Source organism: Rhynchophorus ferrugineus, unplaced genomic scaffold (genome assembly GCF_030347505.1).
Source record: "Rhynchophorus ferrugineus isolate W39M unplaced genomic scaffold, kcgeb_rfMv2 rfM3, whole genome shotgun sequence".
Lineage (NCBI taxonomy): Eukaryota > Metazoa > Arthropoda > Insecta > Coleoptera > Curculionidae > Rhynchophorus > Rhynchophorus ferrugineus.
The window spans coordinates 55477995-55498818 of NW_027472582.1; the positions used below are offsets into that span (position 1 = coordinate 55477995).

General features: G+C 31.7%; 1 protein-coding gene across 1 annotated transcript in view; it reads right to left on the minus strand.

Moving 5' to 3' along the window:
- Positions 1-356: 356 nt before the first annotated feature.
- edl (ETS-domain lacking) overlaps positions 357-20824 on the minus strand; it is a 41189-nt gene continuing 20721 nt past the window's right edge. The window contains exons 3-4 of the mRNA XM_076400635.1: positions 1232-1417; positions 357-1133 (exon numbers count right to left, since the gene is read on the minus strand). Coding sequence (XP_076256750.1) covers positions 913-1133; positions 1232-1417 — 407 coding nt within the window. The 3' untranslated portion in view covers positions 357-912. The remainder of the gene's footprint in view (positions 1134-1231; positions 1418-20824) is intronic.

The window sequence follows — 20824 nt, forward strand, 5'->3', positions numbered from 1 at the left end:
TAATTTATGTAGATTTTGGACTATAATAAAGAATAAAAACTAATCAATGTAATCAAATTTCAAGATTGCATTCTTTATTATTTATAACTATGCCGCATTAGAAAATTCTTAGAGAAAACTTGGAAAACTGTTTTTTTTAATAGTACTTTAAATACACACAGATTTTTAACTTTAACAAAGGGTTTTTGAACCTTACTCTCCAGATTTGGGACCCACCGTCTATTAACAGATAAGGTATAGAAGAGTTTCAACAAATTAAGGGCATCTTGATGAATAATTAAGTAAATTAATACTTTACTTAGATTTACTCGTCTTAATATGGGTTAAGTTTTCAAATAATTTTAATCAACAAATATAGTAAATTAATCATTTACATTTATTTCAAAAAATTTACATCTAACAAAACATTAAACTAATTAATTACAAATTAAATAACTTTCTCACAAAATTATGTACATGACTAGCAAAAATATACAAAGGTTTATATTTTACAAAAATCAATAAGATACAAAAATCAGTCTAAATAATTCTCTACTATCTCTATAGATAATTTTTACAATCCAAAAATACTACAAAGAAAAGAATAACAAGAAAATTTAATGTACGTAAGGGAATTAAAAATATTTAGAAAATTCAAAAATGAGGTAGTAATGTACAAATATAATGAAATTGCATTAATTTTGTATCCCAATAAGTATCAATATTATTTTTAATATAATGAATAAGCCTCACAAATTTACCTTTACAAGACTCCACCTACTAGTAATATTCTCAGGACAATTTTTTTAAAGATATTTTGAAAGGAACTTTTATTAACCCTCTATAAACTGGTACTAATACCACAATACACCATAAAGTAAATTTCCGTTTAAAATATTCACAAATAAATAATTGATATCTATATATAAAATTTTAACTTCTAGAGTACATAGCAGCACAAAGCCTTAATTGGAAATCCTTATACAAAAGTTTCCCGCCTAATGGTACCCTCGAAAGGAACATACTGGGAGACATTAAACAAAGAGCTTTTCCATTCATAAGGAACCTAGAAGGATGCACATCAGGTAAACCATGAACCATTGTAATATGTCTTAACCACTGCATAACGTGCTCCCTTGTCCATTGTCTTGGATCTAAAAATATAAAAAAATTATATATTTGACGACAAAATGGTGAAGGCAAATGTTAGTTTAATATAAATTTTTATATAAGATTTTCATATATGCCGTACCTTTTGGAAGAGAATCTTCTTCGTCACTGTCGGAATGAACATTATTATAATGAGATAATCTGTCCCATTCTGATGATAGACCAAATCTAATTGGTCCTTCAGCAGCTTGCAGCGCCATCTTTACTTTCTTACTGTAATAGCCTATTTTGATAACTAGTGAAGGTGAAGGTTGGACAAAATCGCAACCTGTAAAGAAATAAAGATGTTAATAAAAAAATATGTAACCCTTTTAAATAAATAATGTTGAAGTGAAATAACAGAAATAAAACTAATAAAAACATAAAATATGGACTCCGACGTCGCTACCGTGTTTCCGTTCTTCCCGATTCATTCACCCTTGATCGAAACGTTTTTTTTTTTTGCATCCTCGCATCAACGGAATCTGTTTAGACAGAAAACATGTGTGCCAGTCGGAACTTTGAAAGGATACACCCCGAAAAGCGCTCTTAACGGTTTCTGTAACCGTTTTTAGCACACACTAAATCTATTTGGACCGGGTTCATTTGTGGCTCCGACCCTACATAAGGAAATGCCAGGAAGCAATTATGAAGAGTTATGCACTTCTCGAAAAATTATTTCTGGTTAATGGACTTTATTACAGCCTACAGTCGAGTATTTAACATACAAATTAATATATTTCAAAATGTAACGGTCCAAAAATGTGTTCGACAATAAAATGTTTGTTTAAAACTGGTCGGATTTATCAAGAACGTTGGGTAACATACCACCCACTGGAATACCTCAGCATTACCATGAGGGAATACCGGATATGTATTAATATACGATAAAAGCAATACTGAAACGGAAACCAATAACCACGTAAGTATTAATAGTGGAGTTTTGCTGATAAATAACGCTTACGAGTTAGTGCAAGATGCAGGATGTGGTCTGGTCTGTTAGACGTCTGACATTCTTGACTGTCTCGCGCCTCTATATCATAACAAAATCTAAATTTATTCACAGTAATAGTTTTGTGTTTATAATAGGCCTACACATAAATGTTAAAGCGCTTTTTCTGGTAAAATATTGTAATATCTTTTTAATCAATATACGTATAGTTCTAATTTTTCTTACTAATCTTTATTTATTTTTTATATCTCGGAAACAGACTAGCCTTCAATAGAATTGACCGTACTGTACTAATAAATGTTTAAGCGTTATATACGTACTCTCCTGTTTTTTAATATATTATTTTTGCAGGAAATAAAGATTTTTAGAAAAAACTGCTTTTTCCAATTTTAAGATTTAAAATTATTTATCTTGTATATTAATTATATACTAAAGTATACAAATGGTGTACTCATATACAAATATAGATGAAACAATTAAACAATGAAAAAAAGTGTTAAAATATGTACAGAACAAAATGATGGTTAGACGACTTAGTGGTTAGCGGTTAAGGTGACAGGACGGTCCTCATACTGTTGCGATAGTCACGTGTTTAAATCCTGCTGGGGCATATTCAAATGTTTATGTTTGCCAATAAGGCAAGAGTGTAAAATCCGACAAAGAAAATGACCCTGTCACGTCAGTAAGCAGGCTGGGTAAAACCAGACGATTTCAAATTGTCGAATACCATTCGATACGCTTAATGCCGAGACCGCGGTTCGAAGCCCACATTAAACATTAGGTCAAGTCCAGATAAACCCTAGTTGATAAAAAGGAGGCGTTAAACATGGAAAAAATAATCCCAAATGATTTACATCCCTGAATTATTGAAAAAATATCGAAATATATAGAAAATATTTCATTTTTTTCATTAATTTTTTCGTCACTAAACAATTTGATTGATTGATGCTGTTTTATGAAATAAATTATCAATTCCGACATTAATAGGAAAATAAATAAGTTGCTATAAATCCAATAATCCTATAAATACAATATTTTGTGATTGTTGATTACTATTCTTATTAATTGAATTATTTACGTATTTTGCAACATGTAATGCCTTTATACTCGAACAAGCACTTTTCAGTAAATATTCCCTGATGGTTTAAGTGTAAGAAATAAAACAAAACAAAAATTATTAAGAAGAAAATTGTGCTCTATTGAAACTGAGTATAAAAAAATTATGGTACAAATCATACTACGTACAAAAGCATATAAATATAATAAATTGCATAACTATAATAAAATCAAATAATCTTATATGTACAATGATTTGAATAAATGAGTATTGCGAATACCTAGTCATAACAATTGATAGCTATGTTTACTTAGGTAACAAAAGGACAATTATCATAGATAATTTTCAGAAAAATACAAATCCATAAATGGTCAGTTCATCATAAACAATAAATGTAATGATTCCAACGCACGCATGTCATTGCTTATGTATGATCAAAACTAATAACGATAAGAAACGAAATAAAGTAAACTATTTGTCATGGATGACCTTAGCGGTATGTCTCATAACCGCGACATAATAACAAAAGCAGCTTTGTTTCCCAGTAATTTTAAGAGCTTCCTGTATTTAGGCAGTCTGATGAAGTTCGTCATTTTTCCATTGTGCGTGTCCCGTCGAGAATACCTCAGGAAGCGTTTGTTTATTGTAATATTTACTTAACTGGGATACTTAAATTATAATTTACACAAACAGAGAGTCGTTTTTAAAAAGGCTTTAAGTGTCGGGCCGATCGTTACCGACTTTTATGTATCCTGCACGGTGGAAACGGGAATTTTAATTACGGTATATTTCAAATATTGACGTACCGTATATTTTCATTATTGACATAATAAATATTGATGCACGTACGTCTCTTAAAACGAGATAAAAGCAAATCACCTTACACGGGACATGTGAACGGTGTTTAAAAGACGTTACATTAATTTTACATTTTGTTTATAGTTTGTATTATTAAATGACCTTTAAAAAAACTGCTTAAAAACCTCATAATATATATCATTTCCTCCCCCTTCTTTCTACCTATAAAAATAAACAAAAACCACTCAATTCATTAAGCTACGAGGATAGCAGCAAAGTAAACGGCATTTTCATGTTAAGAACATCAAGCTTTAATAAATTGTGGCACCATAGTCTGATTTTCAAGTCTGGTATTCCTAGAGACCTTTAGGATATTCATCCAGTCTGGAGTTCTACAGTTCTCTTCGCTCCAGTACTGTTTAGTGTTTATATGGCTGATTATTATTGTACGGTATCAGCTCTACAGCTGAAAAAATAAAATCCACGTTTTCGGCGGTCGTCTACAAACATACTTAATTTCTTACATATCTATCAACTTAATTTCGACTGCTGTCTAAGATGGTCAGATCAAATCCTGCAAGCCAGTACAAATGGTTACGGAGTATCGAGAGTAATCTCCTGTTTAGATCAAGTAAACTACTCATTCTCATCTAAGATCGTCAGGCTCTGTTTTCCCTCAAACTAACTAATCCGAAAAAAGAAGTTGCAGATGATTCTAAACGCCCCATAGCATATTAAAAACAACCAAATACATAGAGAGTTAAAAGTCTCATTAATAGCTGCTTTTACAAACACAATCACTAAAAGATTCATAAAAGGAACTTCCGGCATCAATAATAAGTTAATTCTGTTAACTTCAGCTATGCTACAGTACCATCATGTTACACAGTTTGCAACAGTATGTCGACTGGTAATTAAACAAGTCCTTCGTACCTTTATTACCCGAGTGATTATTCGTAGAAAAATTAACAAACACCCTTGATCAATCGAGTTTCCTACCACAATCCATATTAATGAAAAATTGCGTACTGCAAAACCGAACAAGAAGACTCACAGAAATACGAACTAGTAAATAAACATTCGAAGAAAATAACCTCTAAAAATTCTTGGTATTACCCAAAGCATTTTACATTAAACATTATTTAGATCAAATTGTTCAATGACCTAGATGTAATGACACTAGGTAATACCGGATTAAACGTTCTTGGTTTACAGCGTGCTAATATCCCATATATTACTTAGATTATTTGATTAAATAGATAAAACTTCCTAGATCTAATCTCGTAAATCTTTATTACAAGAATTATCTTTGTAGATCAATCAATATAAATCTCTAGGTTTTATTCGTTGCGAATCTGCATTGCAAAAATGTACTAGATCCATTTTGTTGAATGATCCCACAGATTTCCACTTAGAATTATTCCAATTGGAATTTTATTGATGGTCGTTTTATATATTATATTTTGCGTTGAGAATATATCATCCAAAAAACATCATATTATATATCCAAAAAACAAATTGTCCTTTTTGAAATATTAGGGTCCACAACAATTTGAAAGTTTACAATCAGTCGTTGGTAAGTACAGCCAAACCATAATATTGTCTTCAATACGTTTTATTAAATTTATTAATAGTTTATTAATTAAACATTCAGTTAATAGTGCAAGGAATTTTATTCAGCCTGGTTACTGGCGTGACCAGGATTATTTTCCATGTCGGATTTTACACTCTTGCCTAGAACATTCACAAACAACATAAATTTACGACCATGCCCCAGCAGGATTCGAACCCGCGGCTATCGCAACAGTAGGAGGACCGTCCTATCGCCTTCACTGCGCCACCATGCCGGCTAAATTAATTCCTATTAATGTGCCAAATTACCAAGCATTTCAAAAGAGTTTATTCTTTATAAAGTATTAGAACAGTGAGAAGTGTAGTAGATAGGTTAAATAAGTTTTTTGTTTACTTTTATTTATTTATTACGATTATTACGTACATATATTAATTTAAAATGTTTTTTGTGTTAAAAATCTAGGTTTGGTTTTTTTTAAATTTTTAGTTAATTCCTTATTTATTTTTTAAAGTTACTTTTCTCTATTTAGTGTTAGATATTTACTCAATAAATTCCGCAGTTATTTTATTTAAAATTACATTGGGTAGACCAAGTAAAGATGCAGCCCGTATGAAGAAAAATAGGATTAAAGAAACAATGATGGAAATTAAGGAGTGCTTCGGGCCCCTGGGTCCTCTACCAAGTTTAGGTGATTTGACAAATGTTCTAACTAACCACCAACAAAAAGTTATAGTTCTCGCCGAGAACTGAATCCGCGACCTTCGTTTGGGACCTAAACGCGTTAACCATTACACCATAGTAGCAGTGGTGTACAATATTTCTACAGCTATAGTTTGTGTTTAAAAAAAAACTGAATGACTTTTGCACTGAACGTCATCTGATTTTCCGTCACATCAGCTCAGCAATAACATTATACATAAATATCTGATTTTTATAGATAAAAAATATGTGAAAACATTGGTAGATGAACATAAGGTAGAAGTGGATTCAACTAGTATATTAGATTTGAAGCTTGACCTTGGGCGAGTACAGTCACCAAAAGTAGATTGAAGTAGTTTTATTGCTCAGTCTTAGAATAATGAAACTTGAAGGCACCAAAACTTAGTAAGCATTACATTACATTACATACGAGCTACATTACGGAAATTTGAATTAAACCAGTGCAGACCAGAAGACCATCAAAGGCAAACTGACGGGCGAAACACTGACAATTGAAATTCACAAATCATTTTACTACAACTGTACACTGTTCAGACAGAATAGTTTCATCACATCCCTTTACATTTATCTATGATATATGATGAGTGAAGAGTTTAGAATTAAAGGTTTGTCTTTGTACTGAAATAAAATTGTGTCGGCAGTGTTGTCTATAAGTACCCAGTTCTTCCATTAAAATAAAATGGTTTTCAAGATAATTAAACGTTTTTATTAATTAGTACGGTTTAATTTCTCGGACGGTCTCCAATTGTATCAGAAAAAAATGATTCATCAAAGCTCATAAACGATTCAAAACACTTTTCCTTTAAAACAGGATATCCCGTTGAGGAACGGTAACAGCAGCAGCAAAAAACCGATACCATTAAATGTGGGGGTCGACACAATTCCGGGGGTTGGAGTTGGTAACCGTAGCGCTGTACAGGAAGGGGTGTTCCTAACAGAACCAACCAACATTTCCGTCTGATGTTTCGATGAATGAATGGGTCCATTATGTGTCCGCTCCCGATTTTCTGGGGAATGCGTGTCGAAAACGTGCGCCTCCGAAATTGTCGACGAAAATTCGGCGAACGTCTCCTTTGATTTTGACAGGAAGTCGTAAGCTGCTTGTGTGGCGCTCGTGTATGCCGGAGTTGATTTATTGCACCAAATCGTGGCGGCACTGTAGTCGGACTCCAGACAAATTTCATAGTTAATTTTCGACGACCAATCGTTTGCTCGGGACGTTGTAGCGATATTTCACAGTCTTTCGCTTATTAATTGGTACTAGAGATCGCATTACACCACTAGGTTCTATATTTTGACTGTTTCCAAAACACTCTGCGATATTTCATAATTATATATTACCAATTTAATTCAGTCGGTGTTAAATATTAAACACAACTAATATGCAAATGATGATCATTGTATAAATAATCTAATTAACAGATTAACAGAGAAGGAAACTCTAGACTTATTCCTCAACAAAACGATTTGAAAATGAGTAACCTAACAAGAATATTCTGATTAAGAAAACAAGATATAAGGAGAAAGTAAAAATAATGTCAGGCATATGATTATTTTTAACATTTACTTCCCATATGACGATTTATTATTTTCAAAGAACATAAAAATTTCCTCTTTTATTATGTGATAATTATAAAAATAAACCATAAAACAGTCTATAAAACTGTAAATAACTTTCTGAATTATTTCCAAAACAGTTATTTTTAGTTTCATTTATTTGAATAATCTCGTTAAAATAAAGGGCTTAATCTTATATCACATGTTTGAAATATAATAATAAATATCAATTATTTAATCATAAAGGATATAAAATTGAAAATTTGGTGAATTTTCATACGATTTCAACATGAAAAGGGAGTCTTATCGAAACATTATCAGGCGGAAATATACACAAAACCAACCTGTAACAGCGTTAAATAATGATTTAAGAATAGAAGTTGTGCAAACGTCTAAAAACTGATCGATTATGAAAAAAAATTGATAGGGCTGATAGAAAAAAGTGTATGTTTAGTGAATAAGTTAAATTTTACTAGAAATCAATTTCACTTTGAATGGCGATGCTGAACGAGCAATTTATACTGGAACTGTTTTGTCAATGAGTAATTAACTATTGCAAAAACGGTGCCTTTAACATCAATATCGCACAGTACTTGGGAATAAAATTAATTTTGTAAACACAGCTAATAGTAGTCTCAACATTACTATTTATTGACAGACAAGTCGGACTAACAAAATATAATTTTTGACAATTAAAGAATTGAGTACAATTTGAAATAGCTGTTTATTAGATAGTACGAATTTTTATCTATTTATGTCGCTTTAGTTTGTAAAATTTGCACAAGCATTTGATAAAGGAATTAACCAGCTCTGTATTTTTTGACATTCTCATTACCCAATGAAGTATGACATAATACGTGAAGTTGAAGTAATCCCAAAGATGAAAGAGGAAACAAGAAAGCTATGTCTCGATATTTTATAAATGAGCCAAGAGATACCAAGGCTAGAAAAGAAATTATGATGACATATATATTACCTTAATACACTATCTTACCGGACATATTTGGAAACTTTTGTAAACTACATTTTGCGTCTGAAAGCATGAAAAAAACAAAAGCAAGTCTTAAAAAAAAACAGGAGTATAATAGATATTAATTTGTGAAAAAGAAAGCAAAGGTACATTAAAAAGAACCAATGGATATAACACACAAATTCCTCGAAATTACGATAACTATGACAGAAGTGAATAGTGTTAAGTGTATTATTGTGACAATTGATAGAAATATATTTAATTCAAAAATTCTGAAAGCTTTTATCAATATTTCTATTCTGCATAACTCAAGCTACGACCCGTCACATTAAGATAACAAGAAAAAGTTGATGCGTTTAAAAAATGTTTGTAGTATGTAGTTAACGAACCGACCAAATAAAATGTAGAGAAAAGTTCTTATCCATGACGCTCGGCAACAATTACTTCAACGTGTCCTTAAAATCTATTCCGTAAAAAAAACAATAGAATTGCAAAATTGATATCTTCCTTCCTCTGGGAAGATCGCGGCACCACACCGCGACTCAGTAGCAGTCGCAGTTTAATATCTTGTTCAGTAATTAAAGCAGAAACATCTAAGCGAAAATTCACCATCACGAATTATAAAAACAGGATATCCTAAATATAATGGTTTATTATAATACAATGGACAAAAGAGGAGGCAATTTGAGTGCAGAACATCACTATTAATAATGCATAAGCATCTTCCTTTTGTTCGGTAGTTAGTGTAGCACCGTTTTTTTTCTTCCTTTTATTTAAATTTAATTAATTTAAATTCAAACTTGGGCGTTTCTTTCATGCACTGGCAAATATTTTTTCTTCCGTTCGGGGGGTGGCGACCGTGAAATCATGAAAATCTATTCGGCTGGCGAAAAGGAAACGGCAACATAATTAGTCGGTAATCGTTCGAAGGAAAGAAATAATGATCGTAAAGGGAAATAATTAATGATATAACAGCGGCTGCTTAACTTACTGTACATCAAAACGACTATTAGAATTACCGGGGAATTTCGAAAAGGTTCTTTCATAAAATTTACCTAAAAATAAGCAAAATTGACAACACCGCTTTATTAATGTTATTCAAACTGAATGATATTTGTTAAAAGGAAAGAGACCCCTTGTTTAAAAATAAGCGTTTCATTTTAAAGAATATTAGGCAAAATACCACACGCCATTGCAATAATAAATTCTTTATTTATTTATTTATATTTGATACGTTTTTCTTTAGGCCATCTTTATACATGTATTTATCAAGATAGTGTTACTTAAAAATCGACATCGTCTATAACTCTAAAAATTGAATTCTCTATGTCGAAAAACATAATACTGTCTGCGACTTCTGCGAGTAATGTCAACATGATACAAATATTTCAAAATAAATGGCTGAGTATGAATGAGTATTGTTCATGCACTCAGTACAACAGTTACTTATATCAAGACCTTCTAATTCAAACTGTTATAGAGGAAATTAAAAGATTTGCAACAAGGAATGAGGAAAGACTTCACTCCTATGTAAACATAGAAGTTCTTGTTCAACACTAAGCTAGGAAGCAGGCTCAAGAGAACGAAATCGTGTGATCTTAAGTAATTGTGTAGTGAAGTGCACTAAATGGCAAAAACATCAACCTTTATTTTATTTGAGACTAAGTAAGTACCAATGGGTCTTTCTACAGCAAGTCTATTCGAAATTACAATGTCGAATGTATTTCCTATCGCAATTTGTAAATCCTTTTTAAAAACCAGACAATATATTCTTTCTCATTTTATTCTAGTTAAAAACAGATACAATGCTGCCTGATACTTTCGAGCATGTGACCGAATCAACCTACAAAATTCGCCTGGTTGTCAAACGTTTACAAAATTCTTGAAAATATTAATGAGAATAAGGTTATAAACCGGCAAATATTGTTTTGGAGCTTTTCTTATTTTGATCAAATCGATTCTTATCGATAATCTAATTTAAAATTCCGAAACCATTAAAAAGTCAGAAGCAAATTGCGTCTCTAGTCAGTTACTTCGAATAGAAACCAGATAATATATGCATTAGAGGTACTACAATACACTATATTTGATATTATTTTTGTTCTATTATTTTATTTTCAAAGCCAAAATAAACTAAAACTCAGAGTTGATGCTGCGAAATTGCTACATTTTGACATCGTAAATTTAGATGACATAAGTTCACTGTTTTATTGAACGGACTCTAAATACATAGTTTTAATATACGTTGTTACATTTTATTATATTTTAAAGCAAATCTTTTATAAAAATAATTCACAATAAAAAAATAATTTGTATCGAAAAACAAAAGTTGTTTTGTATCGCATTCGTTAAGACCGAGTGCAAAAACATTCGCGTTCGTGAGATTCGAGTGATTCTGAGTCAAAACTACAAGATAAAAATTAGTGTGAATCCAGCTTTTAGCACTCCAAAGAGAGCGTGTCTTCATAAAATGTCCCAGGAATATATTAGTGCCGGAAATTACCTTCAAAGCAATAGAACAATACATTTAGATTATTATTCTAACTCTTTGGACCGATGGAATGGTCAGAAATGGTCCAGTTTATAGAAGAAAAAAATCTATTCAAGATAATATATCTGCTCACGAAGTTAAAAATCTATGGCTTAAATCAGTTAAAGTATTAATTGTAACAGTATCCAGCTTATTCGCCAAATTTTACACCCTCTAATTAATTAAGTCTCTTTAAATCTAACTATAAACCCAAATCTATCGAACCTAGTAATTCGGTTAATCCTAGAAAAGTATGTCATTTTAATTGAAATAACAAATTTCAACGAAATACCATATCTAAATAAGAAACCGTTGATTATTAAATTAAATTAATCATAACTTAATTCGTTCGGACCAATAATAATTTGCATTAAATTTTGCATTAACTGTTGAGTAAATGGTGAAAGTGTCGGTGAAAGTCTTAGACAAAGTCAAGCAATCAAAAATAAAACAGTGAATATTCGATTGCGATACTTGCGTCTATCCGTATATTCCGTTTAAAAGTCCACCACGCTTATCGATTGTCTTTCCATTCAGCTCCTCTCGAACGAAGAATTCTTTTAGGAATGTTGACCTGTCCGAGCCGAAACTGGTTTCCATTCCACCTACGTAATAGCCTCAACTATTTCGTGTTACAGAGGTCAATTTTTATTTGTTTCGAATGTCTTACAGCTCCGGCCAATAGTTAATTTCTATTTGACGCCGCACATAATACGGGCATGCTGCTTGAATTTTTAATTGTTCGGTTCAATTATATAGGTCAATTAAACGTGTGATCGCCATCGAAACAGTTAGCCTATGACGTAGTTGGATCATGACGTAGCGCATATTTCTTCAATTCGTTAAATAAATGAAACATCGAGAATAAAGTGCCGCTAATTATATCTCCACACATCATTCAACAACAAATTCTTCTTAATGTGTAATTAAATGTGTTTAACAACAAATAGTTTCGACTACCACCATCAGGTATTACTTTTTTTATATAAATTAAGTTTGATACGATAACTTTTATTTTAATTGAAGGAATATCGTATGGTAATAATTACGGTAAAAAAACACGAAATGCATACGTGAAAGTGTAATAACTATAACAGTAATTGATCAATTAAGGCTAAAAATAAGTGCCGTGACTAATTCTAGTAAAAATTCTGTAAAATTCTAGACTAATTATTTTTAAATATACAAATAATTTCGTACAATATTAGAAATCAACCCGTCCTTGAAGACTGAAATCTTAAATTTCAATTAAGTCACAGAGAAATTTAACTGAAAAATAATGAGAAATTTATTATTTCAACTAATAATAGAAGAAATATTTAGAAATAATATTGAAAATGCACCAGATTAATTTCTTTGAGTATTTTTGAATATATGTTCTGCATTGACATCGACGAAAAAACATTAGTAGAAAAAATTAGCTGTCAAATAAAAAGACATCATAAAATAACCTGCATATATCTTTTTTCTAAATCTTACCTCATCTATTTTTAGATCAATACTAATTAATTTGCGTTCAGAACTGCAGTTATTTTTGAGTTGTTATTAACATTAATACAAAGTTCATATGTATGAAAATCATATGTTGAATAATTATTTTTTTCAATCAGTTTTGATAAAAAAAGGGAACTTCAATATAGTTTCAACATCGATGCTGATAACTAATAAATTTCTAATCAAAGTTTATAAGAAACATTAAGTTACTATTTAAGACCTATATCTAGATATCAGTCATCATGAAGCATTGAAATTATTAATATTTAGGAAATCCAGATGATTCATCAACAGGACGTGATAAAGTACTCAAGAGTTTAGTACCCAATGTAAGATTTTTGAACACACAAAGATCTTTACTGAAAAATCGGCATATAAAGATCACTGTTCCATTTCCTGTATAAGTAAAGTACCAGTCTCAATTTAAACTTGTCAATCAGTGTCAATCAATGAATCCTAATGATACATTTAAATACATGGAGTGTTATTATTACCTGAAATCACAAGCTCTATAACCAAAAACATTAAGGCTCAATTACCGTAGTTATATTACATTGTGCCTACCACAAGTTTCCTATCACAATCCCGATTCTAAGGTATAAACAATGCAATCCTGGATAAGAAGATTTAAAAAAGTTATAAAATACTGCTTCAGTAACATATACTGCCATTTAAATTCTTAAGATTATATGCAATTCACAAGTGGTAATCAAAATGGGTAATGTCTGGAGAATATGGCGGATAAAGTGGAACTTCCCTTTCAAGCGCTGTAATTGGAAACACAAGCCTGTACACGTTCGACATTTATACACTTTATCTTCAGTCTATATTTACGGAGATTTATCGGCAACGCTTCAAGCGTGGCATTTTCCTGTGAAAATGGGGAAAGAGAAAATCCACAGACACCAATAATGCCCGCTCCAAAAATAGAAGAATTGATTTAGTGTCACTGGGGAAATTTAAGTCTTCCGAATACGAGCCGCCGACCAATTAATCTATTTTTAAAGTAAAACATTTAGGAAAACTGTCCCGAATGCGTGTTTTCGAGTTTGTTTTCGTTAGGACCGTTTGGCTGGAAAAACAGGAAGGCTGGGTTTTAAACGGTTTTACGAGACAAATCGTTGTTGTTGATGCCATCGCCAGTATTTTCGGCACGTTGGATGAACGGGACAGTTTATGACCTGTACCAATGAACCAGTTTTCACTAGCAAGACTTTATGTCCTCTCTTCTTCGGATAATCACTAATATAGTATAACAAAACTATACCGAAAACATGTTACAAATATTTTCATAATTGTAACGAAAATCATCATTATAAATAATTATTCATAATGACATAATTATGTTACATTATTGATAATATGTATAATAAAATATATAAGCCAACAACATTTTCAAAATCATATCTGATAACTTGATACCAGTAAGAGATGAGCAATTATAAATATCTAATAGCATATTTGAGAATTACAAACAAAACTCAATAGTCAAGTCTTAAGTCCTTTGCTTTAAAATAGGCCTCAGTTTCGGCGATCACCTCTTCATTCGATGAAAATTTCTTCCCAGCGAACATTCCTTTGAGATCTTAGAACAGGAAATAGTCGCTGGGGGCCAAATCTGGAGAATCCGGTGGATGAGAAATCAATTCGAAGCCCAATTCATGGATTTTTGCCATCGTTTTCACTTTGCCGGCCGTTTATGTACTATGTAATAGTCGCTGTTGATTGTCCTTTTTCAAGGTAGTCAATGGAAATGATTCCATGCGCATCCCAAAATACAGACGCCATAACCTTGCCAGCCGACTGCTCCACGCATTTTCCCACGTTTTGGAGCGGGTTCATCGTGTGCAGTCCACTCGGATGACTGTCGATTGGACTTCGGAGTGAAATGATGGGGCCATGTTTCATCCATTGTTACATATCGACGCAAAATCTCGAGTTTATAACGCTTGATCATCTTCAAACACTGCTCCGAATCATCAACTCGTCGTTGTTTTGGTCAAAAGTGAGCTACTCGCGCGGCACCCACTTTGCACAGAGCTTTCATATGATATATGATGTACACGTTTAGTTGATATCTTTAAAGTGTCTGCTATTTCATTCAGTTCCAATTTACGGTGATTCAAAATCATTTTGCGGATTTTTTTAATGTTTTCGTCGGTAACAACCTCTTTTAGGTTTCCACTGCGTTCACCGGTCTTCGGTGCTCATTTCACCACGTCTAAACTTAGCATACCAATCCTTGATGGTTGATTTTCCTGGGGCAGTGTCATGTATGCTTCAACTGTATTTTTCCTTTCAAAAAACAATATTTTATCAAGACGCGAAATTCCTTTTTATCAATTTTTTTCACAATAACAAAAGTTGCTTCACTTAAAAGGCTATAATTCACAAACTAATGATCCGGCAGCTGTCGAATTTATACACGCATGTTTTGAGTGTTAGGGCTAACTAAAAACATATGAATTTAGTTCTAGTAGCGCCATCTATGTGCCAGGCCGGGGACTTTTCAATTAACCTGTTATTAAAAAATCACTAAAAATTTAGATAGAAAAGCTTAAAAGTCGTGAATTGAAAAAATCTTTGAAAATTAATTGACAATCACAATTTTTACTTTTAATAGAATTGAAATTTCATAGTATATTAGAAGACCTACAATTGGTCTAGGGTGAAAGAGATAGCTGCGAACATTTTCTAGATTTCAAAGTACATCAAAGCATCTTAGATTGACCCAAAAAGGTGTAAAAAAATGTGTTTGATATGATCTTCATATTATTGAAAGATGCAACAAACCAAATACTGATCACCTTGTCATTAATAACATGATGTAGTATTACAAATACACAAAGTTGCGACATAGCTATGGAACAAAATATTAATAAAAATATATTTGGATTCAACAATAAGTTGACTTCGAAATAATGTTGTGTACTTGTAATGAATGAAATTGATTGGGTTATTTTTTCGTTCAAGACATGATGTAAAACGAACTCATACATATTCTATGTATTTATTATTCACTGGGTATATATAACAATAATACCATATAGGTGCCAAAAAATGCTGTTTATTATCTTATTTAGAAACAGAGTCAAAGCATGTAACAATTTCTATCTACATTCCAAATTCGGGTAAAAGAGAAAAATGATTCACATGTTTTGTATATAATCAACGAAATCCAGACAAGTGCGGCGACCTGATAACGATCATTAATCACTTCAAACCAAATATTTTCTGGAAAACTATTCATCAACATGTTTAGTTATAAACGCTTCTTCCAAAAACGCATATCCTCCTCATATCTAACCAATATTTACGTAAATATAACAAGTTGCCTTATCACACCCGGTAAACCCGCAGGAAACGGACGCGTTTATTTCAAAGGAATTCATCACGACAACATCTGATACCAAAACCATATCGTCTATTACATCACACACTTGAAATAATGTAAATAAAACGTAATATCACTCAGTTATGTTATAGATATGCGGTAGAATACATAAAATGTGTAAAATGTAACGTTTTTTATTATTGAATAAAACGCATCTTATACATGACGTTTAATTGGTTTCATTGTAATAAGAAAATGTGTCATAATGTAAATTAACTGACAATGAAACTATTAGGTATTTATAGGTCTTGAGAACATTTTCGTATAACAAAAGATTTAGATATAAGGTTTACTTTACATTAGAACAGAATAGACCAGACAAGATGGTTTGTAAGGTCGGTCTAATAAGTCTCCATTTCTTTAAAAAAATCATCTCAAGGATCTGTTGCATTGTGAAACTATTTTTGTAAATGTCATACTTCTGTAAAATTAAAACTAGATATTAAGCTGAATCTTTTCTGTATTTAATTAGATATTAAGCTGATTTAACAACTTTAATTAGTTTTAGTAAGTCCAAAACTATGATAAATTAACTATTTACACTATATTAATTGAGTTAGTCTTTCTCATTGTAGATTTCTTTCTGCTGACGATAGAGACAGATAAAACAAAAATGCTACCATGTATGTAGAATTTTGGAGCCACTCCTGTGGCTGCTCTACACTGATGATATGCCAACAACAAAATAAACAATGCTTGAACATTCTTGATGACATAGTTATCATGCCAAAAGCTATATATTTGCTTAAAGCTGTAGAAAAAGTAAAAGTAACAGTCTACAAATGAACTAAAGACTGAAAAATAGAGCTTAATAGCTCCAAATCTGTCCATACTAAAACACATACGTTGTGGTGAAATTACAAAAACCTAATTATATCACTTGACCGGTGCCCGATTCCGAATCAGAATTGGAAACATCATGTTTAACAAAACGCCGAGCAGATTAAACTCAAAGCAGAGCAACTGTATGGTTAGTCGGAATATACTTCCAGCTTGACCTAAAACCAAAGAGATTGGTTTATCAGTCAATCGTAGAGCCAATTTGGACCCATGGGTAGCACTAGAACATCAAACCAACTGGTAATCCAACGCAACCAAAACAAAGTTCTACGATTAATTACGAATGCTTATCACTACGTAATAAACGAAAAGTTGAAGGATGACCTCGAAATCAAATGGATTCACGAAGATTTAAGCATGAAACAATGTATATGAAATAAAGTAGCTAAATCACAGCAACGTGGAAGCAATATAGCTATTGGACAAAACGCAGGAAATCAGAAGAATGAAGCGAATCAAACCACAAGAACTCCTAACATACTGATGTATTAATCCCGTACTCGTCTATTAATGCAAGTACAACAGAACAATAGTAATAAATTAATTTGTAAATTAAGATTGTACTAAGCATGTGTAATGTAAGATGTAATTAATTAAAAAAAGTATATGTAGAATTCATAAAATACCAAATAAAGGGTAATAAAATAATAATTAATAAATATAATAAATTAAAATAATGAATTTAAAACCTTAAACGTATAATAATAAACATATTTAAATTAAAAGCATAAATGTTAAATAATGAATATGAATTTTAAAGTGTTACCAGGGGTTGTATAAATAGAAAACTACAATTTAGATGGTATGTTGATACCATGTTCTGATCGTGTGATAGCAAGTATGCGTTCACCGGTCTTCGGTGCTCATTTCACCACGTCTAGACTTAGCATACCAATCCTTGATGGTTGATGTTATTTAATTTATTTATTAATTTATTTAATGCGGCGTTGCTATTAAACATTGCATAACTAGTGATAAATACCTGATACTAAATATCGATGGTAAACTGCGTCGAAATTGGCTGCCAAAATGGGGGCCAGTATGTGACACGGGGGCAATATTTTAACATACTAAATGGGAACGCGTGGACGCATCAGCGTAATATACTGAAAGGACATGGCGCGCCGAGGCCGGCACAGGATATCCGTATCCTTGCTTACATAAAGGCAGCATAAAAGCATCCAAAACAGGAAAAAGGAAACATATTATCACCGATTTTCAATTGCCGCTATCGTGCTTTTTTCCGTTTCATTCAATATGCACAAATGCAAAAATCCTGTGTCGATGTGTGTGTGTTTTTGTATATGGATTTCGTTTTTTGTTTTCTAATGATGGTAACTATGGTGGGCTCTTTGAATAGTCAAAACAATGGAGAAGGTCACAAAGATTCGGAAATTGGTTAGAAGTTGCGAACAACAAGCGGAACTCTGTGATTACATGGAAATTCCTGCGGAAAATTACACCCGACACTTTTGTCAATTATACAAAAAAGGGAAATAGAAAAGATAGCTATAAATTTATCGTTATTCATTAACGAAATAAATGAATTGGACAAAAACGTTCCATGACCTAACATAACATATATTTGTTAGTAAAACGAAAAAATACTTTGATTTGCTTCAAATTAAAATGTATTAATTACTGAAGTTATTAAAGCACAAGCAGTTTGTTATTATTAATTTTTAATAACACACAATTTTTAACAATCAAATGTAGATATAGTGCAATATATTACAAGTAATAATATTAATTTGTAATTAAACATATTTTAATATATTAATAGTACTTATTTTTCTTCATAAATGTTAAGCCGAAAGTGTTTATAGTAGAAAGCGTAGCAAAATTAGGATAACACAAATAGCTTATTAGCGTTAATTACTAGATTTCAATAAAAAAATATTTAAAAATATATTCATAGATTCATAATATTAACTACACTCTGCAACACACAAAAATATCCTGAACAAATTCATGAAAAGTAAATAACAGAAATAAGAAAAAATATTTGTTTACTGAAAAAATTAACCGCTGAAGAATTAAATATTAAATAAAAGCTCTGAATAAACAAGCAAAAGAAAGAATAGGGCCTTACCTTATCAGAAATGTTTCCTCCGAATCGATAGTCACACCTGGGATCTTCCCAAATCCGTTTGTATCAACCGAAATATCACCAAAACGACTCTTGCAAGTGCTGAATCCAAATAGTTTCCAATATCGACAGCTGCGTTATTTGTTTATCAAACCGATTGGTTAATTTTCTCTATAAGGAATTACAGAGAAAGAAGCGGACGTGCCAACCGACTGCGATCGACCAACGAACACGACTAACTGCGCCAGACTGATACTGTGAAGCTTTAAATCGATTCCGGCAGCTGAGCTAAGCTAAGCTTCCCTACAAGCCACGTGCTGTCGCCTGTCGGACGGTTCACAACAAATAATTGGCGGGACTGTCCAGTGGTGGGGGATTATTGATCGTGTACCAGAACATTTTCGTACGATCGGCGTAAATAAACAATATCTTCAAGGAAATACAATTGTTTGTTTAATTTTGACGATAAAGGAATATACAAGATCAGAAAGATGCATTAAAATTAATTCCGTAAAAATACAGCCCCAAGTATTCAGTGTTAATATATGTTTAATATATTTAAATAATGTTACCATATAAGTGAAAAAAGAATTTTTTTAGGGTTTTTCTCTTGAAAAATACTCAAAGGTTTTTAATGAAATTTGAAGCTTTAATATTAGCTTCTTGTACATACAAGACAAGTCAAAATAAATTTTTGATTAGTAATATCTGTTAGTAAGACGTCAAAGTGTGGAAACAACTGTTAAACAACCTAGCCTAACTCTTAGATTCGGTTTTTTTAATATTTTTTTACTTGAAATAACAGTTTTCCCTTCAGTAATATTGAGTCATTCTGTCTAATATTGCATTTTTGACCTTTGTTGTTTGATATAAAGAAATCTGCCTTTTAGGGCATTTTCAGAAACTTACAGTGATAATGGCATCAGTTTCAATGATTGAAAAGTGATGATTTTTTATGTCAATGACAAAGAACGACCAGGGCAGCAAAAAAGTTTTAGGCTTCCACTTATTCGGCGAAAACTCTTTGAAATTTTAAAATAACTTTTTTTGCAATTGATTAATCAATTTGTCTTCAGGCGTTTACATGCGGTGAGAGAGATTCCAAAAGAGAGAAAGTTGTAACTACACAAATTGATTGAAAATGCCAAAACAGAAAATGGTTTCTACTACGACAAAACACATGGCTTAGTCCAAGAAAGTCGATCATCATTCATATCGATACCGAAGTAGAATATTCATAGCCAGACCATCTTGCTGTGTACATGGTGGTATCAGCATGAAGTGATTTGTAATGAACTGCTAAAACGAAATGACACTGTACTGTACATATATACCGACATTAACTGACTAAACTGTACGACGACTTGTTGCAAAAAAAGAGCAGCAATAGCGAGTAACAGACACAAAGGTATCCTCTTACCTGACAACGCTCGTCCATATGTTGGGAAAATCGAAAAAAGTTGCAGAAAATGAAGGAAAATATTTTAATTACCATATGTTGTGCCAATTTTGCTTAATAAATGCCTTTCTAAAGTGACAAAAAGGTCAGAATACATGCAACACCTAATATATGATACACAAATATTTTGATATAATATACACAAATATTTTGATATAAATTTGTAATATAAAATTGCATCGTGGCACTATGAATATAGAACTAATAACGTAATCCAAGTTACTTGCATGAATAGTCTCTCTGAAAAGCTATAGTTCAAACTT